Source organism: Malus sylvestris, chromosome 7 (genome assembly GCF_916048215.2).
Source record: "Malus sylvestris chromosome 7, drMalSylv7.2, whole genome shotgun sequence".
Classification (NCBI taxonomy): Eukaryota; Viridiplantae; Streptophyta; class Magnoliopsida; order Rosales; family Rosaceae; genus Malus; species Malus sylvestris.
The window spans coordinates 4,236,106-4,250,744 of record NC_062266.1 but is presented as its reverse complement, the minus strand read 5'-3'; the positions used below and the strand labels follow the sequence as shown (position 1 = coordinate 4,250,744).

The 14,639-nt window shown below is 37.6% G+C and overlaps 1 protein-coding gene across 1 annotated transcript; it reads right to left on the bottom strand.

Moving 5' to 3' along the window:
• Nucleotides 1-92: 92 nt before the first annotated feature.
• Nucleotides 93-13,044, bottom strand: LOC126628177 (E3 ubiquitin-protein ligase KEG-like). The gene is made up of 16 exons (XM_050297769.1): nucleotides 11,998-13,044; nucleotides 9,327-9,689; nucleotides 9,004-9,234; nucleotides 8,261-8,386; nucleotides 7,825-8,161; nucleotides 7,566-7,723; nucleotides 6,899-7,056; nucleotides 5,633-5,754; nucleotides 5,368-5,502; nucleotides 4,811-4,935; nucleotides 4,411-4,515; nucleotides 4,075-4,308; nucleotides 2,842-3,175; nucleotides 2,572-2,760; nucleotides 2,160-2,465; nucleotides 93-1,742 (listed from the first exon to the last, which is right to left on the bottom strand). Exons 1-16 carry the CDS (start codon nucleotides 12,720-12,722, stop codon nucleotides 525-527), a joined length of 4,866 nt encoding a protein of 1,621 aa, XP_050153726.1. The 5' UTR covers nucleotides 12,723-13,044; the 3' UTR covers nucleotides 93-524.
• Nucleotides 13,045-14,639: the final 1,595 nt, after the last annotated feature.

Genomic DNA, 14,639 nt, shown 5'->3' with positions numbered 1-14,639 from the left:
CCAAACATATACGGTAATAGTTGTACCGTACGTAAAAGTAACAACTGCCAATTTGTTTACAGGAAAAATAATAAAACACCAACCAGAAAATCTTTCAAGTGAAGGACTAAACAATGCATTAAGTAATAAGATTAAGGGTTCAATTTGTACATAGAATACAAAATAACCTTATACATATATATATATATATATATATATACCTCAACAGCTTGTCAACTGCACATCTATGAAACACAAAACAGCAAACTGCCACGTCGTTCTTCGCCTCCCTTGTGTCTCCTATAATTAACAGTAAGGCAAGCCAATTTACCCCCGTGTCCTATCAGTCTCTTGTAATCTTCTGTATTAACAGCAAATAAATTGTCCCTTCAGCGCCCATTACAACAAAAGTATAGTTTCCAAGCAGATCCAATTGCATGGTGCAGTAGCAATGGCATTCCCACTTGTCTACCCGGTCGAGAGGGTGACAAACCCTGTAGGCGGAAGAAGCCTGTGAAAAAGAAGCATAAGTTGGATGAGTGGTGTCATGTGCTTTCATCAAGAGAAATATCAGCAGGATCTCCAATCCATGGCCTCCCTTCTCTCCATCGGAACTTAATCCTTAACTTCCCATTGGCGTCAACCCCCACTACCTCTCCTTTACTTGCATGTGTCTCCATTCCCCAACCCCACCGTGGGATCACCAGCCCTTCTCTAATCCTCACTTTGTCCCCCACTTTAAACGGCCTAACCCGTTCCATTTCTGATGCCTTGCAAAGCCACAACCTCTCTGTGAAGCAAAACGCCACCCAGAGCTCCTCATTTTCCATCCGATGCACAACCCCAATGCTTGTACGATTCACCTCTCCCCACTGGTGGGTTGGAGTTGAAACCGATGTTTTAACCCTAACCCAGTCACCGATGTGAAGCTCCTCTTCTTCCACAAGTTCCACTTCTGATGGATCCAGCATCCAAGCTTTTGAACCAGCTGGAGTGTATATTCTCAGCTTGCCATCAGCATCAATTGTGGATATGGTTCCAAGACTTGCATGGCTGTGGCCTGACCACCCAAATCTTGGCTGCTTGACAGACAGTTTAACTCTAACCTTCTGGCCAACCATGAGCCTGTTCACCCTTTCGAGTGCAGAGGTAGGCCCAACCCATTTTTCTTGCTCCCCACAAAATCCAACGGAAGTGGTTCCATCCCATTTATCTGCATCGTATCCCAATCCTTGCACCACTCCAACACTGCCTGGCCCAATGGATTTCCAAGCACCAGCTTGATCTTTTAATCTCACCCACTCTCCAACTTCAAAAATCTGCTCTATTTCAAGATCAGCAGGATCTCCTCTCCACAATCCTGGCAAACCAGAGAAAGCCACTCTCACTTCCCCATCAGCATGAACACTAGTTATGACGCCTCGAGAATCAAGTTGAGCCCCTCTCCAGCCCCATCTTGGTTCAACAAGTCCAATCCGGAACCGGACATACTGCCCAATTTTAAAGCATGGAACCTTTTCAACATCTGTGTAATGAGTTATCCACCTGCCTTTACGGAAACAACAAGCCAACTCCAGATAACCTGTATCTTGTACACTGTGCACGACAGCTAAACTTTCCTTTCCAATGCTGTTCCAGTCATAACTTGGTCGAGTTCCCAGGCTTGGTTTTGAACGTACCCAGTCACCAACTTCAAATCCAGAGAGTCGTTCCGCATCTCCAGGAGAAACTTTCCACAAGCTCTGTCGGCCAGTGACTTTTGTCTACATAACAAATAAACAAAGAAATCCTGTTATATTGTTGTTTAATTCTGCATGCACACACAAGCTTATATAGTTGCAGAAGTTGTCATGCACCAGCAGAAAATAAAAAATGTTCTACAACAAAAAAAAACCGCAAAAATGGAAGTGTTTCATTCAGTATAAGGTTTTTTTATTTCTTGTTTCATGTGTCTTCAGTTAAAGAGAGAAAGGGACAAGACAGACGGTTAAGTAGACATGAGATAAGATAGGGGTTAAGAAGACATGAGAGAAGATTAACTTTAACTAAAAGCTAAAAGACATTTACATTGTTTAGTTTTTATTTTAAAAACTTTATAGGTATTGTTCATCCTCTCTCTTGATCTCTCTCCTCCACTCATGTAAGATATTGCTTATGAGTCTTAAGATAAGAATTCTTACATTCAAAGCTCCATCCATGTCAATCCTAACAATTTTTCCAACAGTTGCTGGACTTTCATTTGACCATCCAAGTCTTGGCTGAGAAATAGATGACGTCACATGAATCTCTTGCCCCACTTCAAAAGGGGGCACCTTCTCCACATCCGTGACAGAACAAGAAAAAGGCTTGCTCCTGAAGCAGAAGGCGACACCCATATCACCATCTTCCTCCAAGCTATGAATTATCCCAACACTGTTCCTTGTGATATCCTCCCATCCGTATTTGGGGGATGGTACAGAAGCTTTGACTCTAACCCAGTCCCCTACCTGCGTGGTAGAAACACCAATATGCAGATACAAAGAGGAATAAAAAAAAGCATCCTCTTCTTTTTATGTATAATAAATATAATAAGACCGAAAAATTAGATATTACCTTAAAATCTTCCACCTTCTCCATGTCAGAAGGATCTGCCTGCCATGGTATTGGTCGATTTGGAATTTCAATTACCAGGAGCCCGTCATTCTCTATCTCACTTATTTTTCCAACACTATGGTGCGTCTCACCACCCCATGCATACCTAGGCTCTGCAACAGATCGCTTAACACATACCCTGTCACCAATCTTCAAAATAAACACTGTATTAGCGTGTGAAAAGAATACAGTATAAAATCCATACAACAAATATCAATATATCTCGCTCACCCTGAAAGGGGTTACAGGCTCAACCTCCTCTGGTTCACAATGCCATGGACTTGGAAGATAGCTTAATTCCAGCAACAGACTACTATCTGGTCTTATACAATACACAATACCAATGCTACCAGGTGTAACAGATCCTAATCCGTGCTTTGCAGTTGTAAGAGTGGGGCGAATTCGAACCCAATCCCCAACCTTGAATTCTTCAACTCTCTCCATCTCTGCTGGATCAGCTTTCCACCCTCTGGAGGCTCCGGGAAAGCCAACACGTAGGATACCATCATCATCAACACATAATACAGTACCAATGCTATCACGTGACTGGCCACGCCACCCAAATCTGATAATTAGACAAGGTTTAGTCAACAAATTTATCACTTTGAATAAGGATCACAAGTAGATACCAGAAGACGCATATAAAAAGGAATTAAATATGACAGAGGAAAAAGTAAAAGTTCCATCACATGCATGTGAAGTTTGATTGTTTATTAACAGGAAAAAAAGATAAAGACCACTTATATCCCTAGACAATATATCTGCTTTGTATAGCCATTTACCCAGTACTACATGATCCCGTATTTCTGAACCAACCTTATTCCAATAATTGAAATTGACTGTCTACGACATTGCTGGTAAACTGATCCAGAAACAACTATATCAGTTTCCCCCTCCATAATGTTATCATCTTTTACTAAGGTTCCCCAAAAGATTAGTGTTTGTTGGATGTTTCTGCACTGTTGTTTTGTATCCTCTTGTATTTAACCCTTTTGGTACTCATATTTAACCGAGTCTATTTCAAAATTGTTATCAGTAATTGACAGTAGTCTGAGCCCAAAGTACATAATTTGTACACTAATGTCAATTTCATTTTAAATGCTCGAGACAAGATAAAGTAAACCAGATGCCATCACTTTGGAAGACTAATAACTAATAAACTACTCGACCACAAAGAAAAAACTAACCAAGCAACAATGCTTGAGCTCTTAACTCAAGTAAGCTTAAACAAAATAAATAACTTCAAGGATGAAATTGTTTAGGTAATGAGTTGGTTAAATAATCTAAAAGTCCTATCAGCTAAACTATAAAGTACTTCAGTCTGTTGTCATGTTGGTACCTAGAAAAAACTTATCCTGAGGATTGAAGTTTAAATCAATATGAGGGGCTCTGGAGTAGAACCTGTTATTGGGAACGTGGTATCAAGCATGACTGGATACATATAGAAACTGTTCAGATTCAAACCTGGGCTCTTTGACATCTGGTTTCAGCTGAACATGCTGTCCCCTGTCCAAGGGAATAACTTTTACAACTTCATTCGCCAAAACACGAGCCTCTCCAGAACAAAATGATACTATCAAATGGTCCTTATCTGGGGCACCTTGCACAAAGCCAACACTTCTATGTTTTGCACCTTGCCATCCATACGTGGGAGTTGTTATACTTCTTTTAAATTTGACCCAGTCTCCCACATCAAATCTAGATGATAGAGAAAACAAGAAATATGGAATCTGTTAGTCGCAAGGGTGTATAAGACATGCAAAAATATCAAAACAGCACAATGATATTATCTCTTCTCACGTTGTAGGAGACAAATGCACTCCCCGATTTACAAGTGCCTCCATAAGATCTTCAGATATCCATTCCCGAGGAAGGGCCTCCAAAAAGTCACGTAAGGTCTTGCCACTGCCATCAAAGTCAAATGCATAAGTTGGTCATATAGTAGATAGCTTACCCATGTGCCTTGCCATATTTTTGTAGTTCCAAAAAGTTCTCATTAAATGCAAAAGTAGAAAGGCCTAATAATCATCAATAAGTCATCCACAACCTGGTAATTGTATAAAGTCATTATTTTTGTTTCTTAGGAGAAAAATAGCTGTTAAAGTTAAACCACTTGATAGAAAACAAATCTGAAAGAAGACAATCTCTTGCAAGTGAAGGTCAAGCCACACAAAAGTGCAATGCATTTATTGGCACTTGCCTGTGATTCCTAGCTTCAACAGCAGCATCAGGATTTCTAAGCATGACAATAAGCCATTCGAGATTCTCACGTATCATTTTTGCTGCATCTGCTGCTATATGGAAAGCATTGTCGCCTTCATCATCCTGATAACAATGAGCAAAATACATTGTACATAAGTAAATAAAAAAGAAAGCTGCTTTCAGTAGTAAAAGATAGGGACAAAGCCATCAGGTATCATAAAAAGAAAAAAGTTGTCCTTGTGTATGTGTGTGCAACACTATAACAATGGCGTAACTCAAGGACTTGTATAGGAAATATTTGTTATGGCTAAAATCTTGGTAACATCCAATCAATCATCCATATTGAAAACGGATAGCCTGCAAATCCTAACTCACTCCTCACGAGATTGCCTCCACATGAGCATATATCAAATAGTGTCTTTGGCTGTGATTAGAAGACTATGTATTCAATATAACATGTGGGTATTATTATCACAACTCAGTTCCAACAAATTGAGATACCATGAGAACATATAACTGACAAAAACATGCAATTTCAAGAGATTGAAGAAAAACCTGCAAATTATAATTTGCTCCAGCAGATAAAAGCAGTCCAACACATGACTTTGCCCCTCTGGCCAGTGCTACATGAAGAGGAATTGTATTTTGTACATTCTGAATGTTCACATCAACTCCAGCATCAAGTATAATCTAGCAAGAAAATACAAAGTTTTCCAAAGTGTTGATACTTCATTAACGCACACATAGAGGATAGATGACCAAAAATCATGAGATGGGGTTTCCATTCTGATATTATGTAGTAGGAAGCTGTCCTCCATACCTTGACCAACTCAACTTCATTGGCCATTGAAGCTGTATGCAAAGCTGTCCGTCCATGCTGCAAATCTTGAGCAGTTGGATCTGCTCCAGAAGCTAGCAAAATTTGCACCATTTCTCTTCCTTCTACAACCAGCATCAGGTATGAATATTAAAACTGATAATAACAAAAATTTCTTAATAGCTTCAATTAGAACACTTGACAAACACAAATGAAATTAACTTTACTTATCCACTGGTGTGCTTAAAACATAAAAACCAACAAAGGAAAGATATACAAAGTGCAAGCAAACAAGATTTCTCGGGTCAGTTGAAATGTAGCAACATAGTTTACATTAATGAACATATGGAGTTTACATTAATGAACATATACAACAACAACAACAACAAAGCCTTTTCCCACTAAGTGAGGTCTCTGGATAAAAGTAAATAACAAAGCACAGAAGCCACTAAAATTTATCTCAGAACACTATGAATATCAGATGATACAAATTATATCAAAAGAGGAGAGGGGGGGACGAAGAAAACTTCAGAACGAAATGACATGGGAAAGAAAGAACACAAGGGAAAATAGCAGACAGAGACAGGCAGACAGAGTTTAATATGACATCTTTTTTTTGTTGACAAAATATTTGGGATCCAAAATTTAAGTGCCCACCCTACAAGTCATCATGGCTGGATAAAACATTTATTTAAAAAAAATTGGGATTCAAGGGGTTAAGTGCCCGCCCTACAAGTAATCATGGATGGATAAAACGTTAACCAAGGGAAAGGCTTATACCAGATAAAAGAAATAGTTTAGAAGTTCTTAATCTGTATCTACAGGCCTATTAGCTAGATCTCTTGACCATTTTTATGACGATGTACTACTATAGTTATGGAGCTTGTAAATATTCATCAACAAGCATTTCAAAACTTTGGAAGTATGCAATTGTGCATATGTAAAAGGAGAAAAATAGGAAAAACTTCAAATTTAAAGAATATAAGTAATTTTTTTATGACAAAAATAAATAAAAATTGTGCATAAAAAGCAAATTGGCATGCATGAAGTGCGTGCCAAGATACTGGTTTCAACATTAAAAAACTGAGTAGGTATTGATTAGTTATATACTCAATATGTCAATTATTGGATTCTATAATCACATCAACCAAAGTCCAAAAAATAATCAATATATCAAAGTGCCTCTAAAACTGGCTGTAAACAAAGAATCACCAAAAAGAATTAGAAGTTCATATCAATGAACCAAACATTCCAAAGATCTAGGATTACCAATTTCATGATCTTTCTTTAGAGAAGCTGCCATACACAATGCAGTGCCAACTGAACTTGGTATATCAATTGCATCAGCAATCTCTTCTGGTGTTGCAACTTCCACCCACCTTCTAACAACAGCAACATTCCATGTTGCCACACACAAGTGCAATGGTCTATGATACAATAAGAAAGTAACAGGCAAATCAAAAATCAAGACCAAAAATATAAGTAGTTTTAATCCACTTGCAATTTGCAAAATCATGCAACTACTCTGATAATTTTACAAGCCTATAAAAATATAAGCTACAGAACAAATATGCTTAAGGAAATAAGTGACAATTGTCGGGTATATTAAGCATGTAGTTTGAATCACAGGCCAGGAAACAATAAGCCAATGACTCCAAAAGGGCTCAATTAGTAGAATTCACCAACCATACTGCACACTTTGTATACAGTTAAAAAAATTTTGACACATCACCAGCAGGTAAACCCTGCCTGTCTATAAATTAAGAAAGCTTGAATATATTTACTAAAACCTGATTAAGGCTCAGTGGATTGTGCACATTAAAAAAAACACAAATATATTGCATAAACACATCGTCAATGAATTTCATTTTCAGATAGCTTGCATGCACATTGTTCTTATAGGGGGAAAAAGAATGAAAATCAACTGTGTACTTACGTAAACTTTTCTGAATTCAAAACACACATTGACCTAGAGCCCCCATTTTCCAGAACAACAAGGGCACAATCTGTATATTTCTTTGCAACAGCTCTATGCAGTACAGATTCACCTTCCTCATCCACCGCATTAGGATCCGCTCCAGCCATTAGTAACTCCTGAGGTCATGCAAAGTATATGTTAAAGAACTTAAAAGTGCACCTTCCAGCACGTTATGAAGCAAAAATGAAATCTCATTAAATATCCAACTGACACATACACGCATACAATCAGGTTGGCCATGATAGGCACAGACATGAGCAACTGAGGGACCAAAGCCTTCTCGCAACCTAGATCTCACATTAGCACCTCTGTTAATGAGAGCATGAACGCATTCTGGGGATCCAGCTACTAATGCAAAAACTAGTGGAGGATCCCCATCTTTGTCCAAGACATCCACATTTGCCTCTTGATACTCCAAAATAGCATTAACAAGTTCTGCACTGCCACGTCTACAGGCCAAATGGAGAGCAGTTTGGCCATCAGCATTTTGAGCTTCTAATAGAGACAATATTGTACTGTTATCACTCCCTGCTGAAGCCTTTTGAAGCAGATCTCTGGACAACCAAAGAAGTGTGACAAGGAGAATAAGGTAAAGAAAATGTGTTTTAAAAAAAAAATATAGCTCAAATAATTCCTCGATAAAGTGCACTAACCTAACACTGCGCACATCCCCTTCAGACACAAGTCTATGCAGAAGAGTGGGGTTACCCTGAAAAACTTCTGATTCAGATACAGGAGATGGTTCCATCACATTTGATCCAGAGCATTTAGCTAAAACACTGTTCAAACACTGAAGATATAAGTAACTTTCCCTTTTGATGTAAATCTAATGAAATTGGCTAAAACACAGTGAGCTACGACATTTCTTCTGCCCTCGAAGATTCATCAGATACCTCAAGTTATTAAAAATATAAATTGTATATACATTTACATACCCATCCCTTTTCAGCCCTAATCATAAATGTGGTCAAATTATCCAAACTGTTCACTTTCTAGGACCTCCTGAAGGATCATCCTTACAGAACCTCAAAAGTTGAAAATCGTTTAGTCTTCTAACTAGCACAACAAATAGACGAACACAATGTTTCCAATAACCAACGAGGTGTTCATGATGATAATCCAATGGCAAAACAATTTCCGATTTTGCTGATTTTTTGCAGGGATAGTTTACTGTTCAGATTGCTGAACCACATTGTGAGCAGCCCAACAATGGGATCCCGTTTTAGCATTCAACAAAATAGATCATCTTATAGGAGGTTGTTTATTTGTAAATATATATATATATATATATATATTTGTGTGTCTCATCCAACGATATCAGCTAGGATTAAGTCAAGATGCCACAAACAAAAATACCAGAAACTTCAAGGGCACAATCAGAACTTTGAATTCTTACTTATCAGGACTTGCAGGAGGGCTGCGTGGTATCTCCTGCAAATGGCGAAGAAAAGTGGCTAGCATTGAATTAAAAGATGGTCTTTTTGATGCCTTGAACTGCAGGCACTCGCCAATCATTTTCCACAATTCTCTAGGAATTCCAACACCTACTACACTTGCATATTGTGGAGGTAGTTTCCGAGTCTTGATTACAGCCCGATAAATTTCCTCAGTGCTTAAACCAGCCCATCTGCACAATGAATTTCAGCTTGTACTAAAACTCATTTCACAAAGGGAAAACAAATGAGAAATTTCAAATATACAGTATGTTGCTCCACATACGGAATGGAACCAGTGCACATTTCTACCAATGTACAACCAAAACTCCATGCATCTGACTCTGCAGAAATACCGATAGCATCCTCCCAAAATGGATTCAGTAACTTCTTCACTGGTTCCCATGCCTCTGGAGCTGCATAGTGGGGGCTGAGCATCGTACACTCCATACAAGAATGGATCCTTGAGGTGTCACACTCCAATCGAGCTTTCCGGCAGGAAGGTTTCTTCAGAATTGCAGCAACTCCATAATCAGAAACTACCGCGTGACCACTTTCATCCAAAAGAAGATTGGACGGTTTTAGATTCATACAAACAACACCTGCTGCATGAAGTTCAGCTACTCCTCGCGCAATGTCAGCCCCGTATCTACAAATGGCAAGCACTCAAAACGTCAAGACAAGATTTAATGCCAGCTAGTAGTTACTAACAAAAGATATTATATAAACTATTAAACTTGCACATTGGTAAGCTTGGATTGGTTAACCTCTAGCTGAATTAGAACTTAAGCCTCAAATTAAATGACTCCAATATGTGTAGAATATATAAGTATAATCATATACATGACAATAATAATTTCTATTTATTAACTTCCAAAACATTTCAAATAAACGTCAAGACAAGATTTAATGCCAGCTAGTAGTTACTAACAAAAGATATTATATAAACTATTAAACTTGCACATTGGTAAGCTTGGATTAGTTAACCTCTAGCTGAATTAGAACTTAAGCCTCAAATTAAATGACTCCAATATGTGTAGAATATATAAGTATAATCATATACATGACAATAATAATTTCTATTTATTAACTTCCAAAACATTTCAAATAAAGACAGGAGATGCGAAGCAAACCCCGTGCTCTCTTTGGAAGCTGGTTGCATGGACAACAGAATAGACGTTATGTATTTTTCGGTGAAGACACAATTTTTCTATATTTGTTCTCATAGTCTAAAGCTCAGCATTCGGATTCAAAAGTGCATTTAGAAAATCAGAATGATATTCCAGATCACTTTTATTGTATTAGTATTTCCTACTCCTACCTCATAGATACAGAATTAGAGAAAGCTTCACTGTGTAGGAAAGATAAACAATTCTACAAGAATCAGTTTAAGCTTCCCGTATATGAGACGGAAGATATTTCAGAACAAATGAGATATTCATTCAATATTTCCGAGTTTAAAATTCTTTTTTCTTCCTCATTGCTAATCAACATAAATAAAATGTTTGCATCAGTTACCAAACATTTGTAGTACGAACGGTGGTTAAAGGAGGACAGGGTAACTACAATTAACACTTGATCTTGTAAAACAATGCATTTATTATGTTGATTATTTAGTTCTATGGAAGGGAAAATTAACAAGGAAAATCAACAAGGAAAATCATTTTTATTAAAGTCTCTTTTTTTACTTAATAAATTGATACAGCTGTTCACAATTTCGCAATTAATTGGGCAGATTTATTTCCAGCTAATGACTAGAACAGTAAAGTTAATACAAATCTAACAATATTAAGAGTGATATGGTTAAATCTGACAACTAATTTCAATGGATTTAGAGAATTTATAGGAGTATCGAATGAAAGGTTATGAATAAGCTTGATTTCCAGGTCGGGAAATTCTTGTTATGTCTCATTCAACCAACAAACCCGAATTTTCGCATTTATACATGTTCTGTCATGTCCATTCATTACTCTCAAGTCACATAAACAAACCTGTAAATCAACATCAACCCTTGTGAGCAAATCAACATTCTTTTAACGTTTCTAATTCCCATTTTCGGGGTAAAAAAAAAAGAGTTATATAGTGGAATAGAAAGTACGTTTGGCTAAGTAAGAAAGGTCAAGAATTGTCCCCCTTTAAAGCCTTTTAGTGAGGACAACATTTATGGGAATGGAAGCCATCACAATTTGGTGATTGCAATATAACTTGTATCCTAAGTTAGCACTGAATGAAAAGGGTGATATTTGTAGTGTTAGGGTCTCACGTGGGATTATGCTATATCAAACTCAACATAATACCATCCCACTTGCATAGTAAGACATTGAGACAAGAATGCATTGGCGGAGACACATACAAGTCTACCTTGGGCTGCAGCCTAGTTGGCCTTTAGGCAACTAAAAAAAGAAATCCGCCTATAATTTTGCTTATATTGAGTGTTTGTCTATCAAATTATACCTAGCAAACAACCCAAATTAAAACTAATAGCACTAAACTCACATAAATTTAGTCTCTAGTCTCTTAAGAGTATACGCCCAATCCTAAAAGAAACAAAAAATAGCTAGCCCACCCAATTGAAAATTCTTGACTCCGCTCTTGCGGGTAGGACTGCTTTTATGCTCATTTGTTAAAAAATGCATCCACTCAAGAAAATGTAGGTTGAATTAGTTCCATATTCTGCTTATTCAGACAGTCAACAAATTCATAATCCATGACTGAATGAATCAGAAAGCACAAAACTTTACCCACTAAATCGACATCCACGAGAATTTCCTCCACTCGCAAAACAACCTTTATGAACTAACAATCCAGAATTACCACACAAACCAAGAAATTAGATTACTTTCCACACACACGCGAGCAGTGACACATACAAATCAATCAGAATATACGCAAATTATAAAAAGTACATAACCTTTCGAAGATAAAAATGAAAAGATAGCAATTTGAAACCACAAAACCTTAGAATTTGCTCCAAAGTAAGCCTGCCCTCATTGCGCTGCATCTCGGACTGAACCGATCCATAACACTTATCCATAACAAGACACAAGGTGCCTTCACTCTTAATAGCCCCATGAAATGTGCACACATTCCTACACCACATCGATGCCCGCCGCAAATTATCCAGCTGCCCCATCACCCAATCCATACTCGTCTCCTCCGCTACTGCCACTTTCTTCACCGCAACCCGATGGCGGCACCTCCCTCCTCCACCTCCGATGACGGCAGTCCACATTTGAACCCCAGCCTGCCTGCCCTCCCCTATCCGCCGCACCAACTTCAAGTCAGGGTGCACCGCCAGCTCGATCACCGGCCCGCACCCGCCCGAGATCGACGTGTGGGACCCACGAGCACACCTTCGGTCCCCATCGTCATCCTCATCATCGTCCCCATCCTCGTCGTCCGTGTAATCGCAATCGAAATTGGCGGCGGCAGCAGACGAGACAGCATTGGAGCTGGAGTGAATCAGGGCGAGCACGGCGAAGTTCTTCCTCAGCGCCTGGACGGAGTTCCCGACGACGGAGACGTGGCGACAGCGGGGGCAGACGAGGGTAGTATCGGGACAGGAAGAGAACATTTTGGACAAGCAGTCCTTGCAGAAGCCATGGCCGCACTGAAGCAAAAGCGGAACTCTTTCCTCCTCGTCGTAGCGGGTCTGGCAGACGGAGCAGCACGGGACCTTCATCGGACTCCGGCTGCTTAGCTGAAGTGAATCGATTGGAATCGGGGTGGGTTTCGGGTTCTCGGAGCTCCGGGAGAGCTCAAAAGGTCGGGTCGCTAGTGGGAAAGGGCAGATCCATAAATGAATAGGGGAGAGAAAATGGAGATTTGAGAGAAATGAATGATCAGTTGGGTGTTGGGCTAACAAACAATGAATCTACACCAACACAGAAAAAAGGGTTTTAGACTATTTAGAGAGAGAATCTAGAGAGAGAAAGGAAGAAAATAAAGAGAGAGAAACTAGAGAGAGAACCTAGAGAGATAGAGAGATAGAGAGAGGAGCTTAAACTAGAGAGATAAAGAGAGAGGAGCTTGTTTCTTGTCTTGTAACTTGCGAGTTGCAACGGGTTTTTTTTTTTTTTTCTTTTTTTTTCATCTTTTGATATGGATCAAAGTAATTAAAAATAAAACTTATTTTAAAAATTAAAAATCATTAAAAATTGAATTTATTTTAAAAATAGGCTTATAAATTGGACCTATTTCAAATTTTTTTTTTATTACTATTTTAAGATTTTGTTTCGCTTTCTGTGAGGAGTAAAAGGAAGGTTGGCTAGGTCGGCTGCTTTTCACTGAGTCCTCAAACCCGCTTCTTCCGCCACAAAATGAAACCACATCATTGTTTTCTTTCGATTTTCTTTTTGGATTTTTTAGTGTGTTTCGGAATATTTGACATCATAAAATATTCAAAAATGCTATTTTTACTATTTAATTGTGCTAGCATCTCTCTAATAGAAATTTAATTCATACGTTCTATCTCCATTCAAAAGATGGTACAACTAAATATCGTAAATCTAAAATATTTAGCCGTTAGATTTTTGATAGAAAATTAATAATTATATTTAATTTAAAATATATCCACGTATTGATCAAGATCTTCTTTTTTTACAGAGTTTATCAAGATATCAATCATCTCATAGCCATAAATTTGAATTAATATAAATACAGCTGGTTGGTTTGAAAATGCTCATTTAAAAAGTACTTCTATTCAAAATGCTTCCAGTAAAATGCTTTTTTAAGTATGTCAAAGTTTAAAGAAAAATAAAACGCTTTTAAATTTATATAAACACTTTTAAACGGACTAATAATATGGTTGGAGAGCAAAAATAAGAATATAGAAAAATGGTGTGAAATGGTTGCAAATGTTTTCATTTTTATTTTTTATTAATATTATTCACACATCATTTTTTACGTACTACAGACTTCATGCTGTTTTCTTTTTGTTGGTCACAGATGGCGTGCAAGTTGCAATAGTGCATAGTCTATTTTTGGCAAAAGCCGTAATGTATGGTTTTTCCTCCTAAACCCTAAACCGACCATGTGGACTAGTGATGTTACATATCGAATGTGACTGCAATTGAATTGCTATGAAAATAATTTATATATATATATGTTTTTTTTTTTTTTGAAAACTTGACTGTACGAGAAAAACTTTATTAATAACGAAAAGAAAAAAATATACCTAATCAGGAGATATAAATTTTACCTCTCATAAAAAAAAAATACATGAAAAAGAAATGGGACATAAATCATAGCCTTCTAAAAACAAAAACAAGAATAATACAAAGAAAAGAGGGGCATGTGTAACCTAACCCTTCAAAAATCAAACCTAAATATCTAAACCTGCAAAACAAACTGAGCAACACCACAAAGTTAGGAAAAAAAAAGTATGACAAACCTGAATACCAAGATGCTTAATTCGAAAATAATGTGGCACAAGCCGTCAACGGATAAGAATCATGCAAGTTAAAGTTAGAGAAGACAAGCCTATACTAGCAAAATTTATCCATATGTTATTTTTTTTTATCTTTTACATATATTTCTTAATTTTTAACTATCAAATTAAATAAAATAAAAAATATCACAAAACAAAAGTTACTGAAGA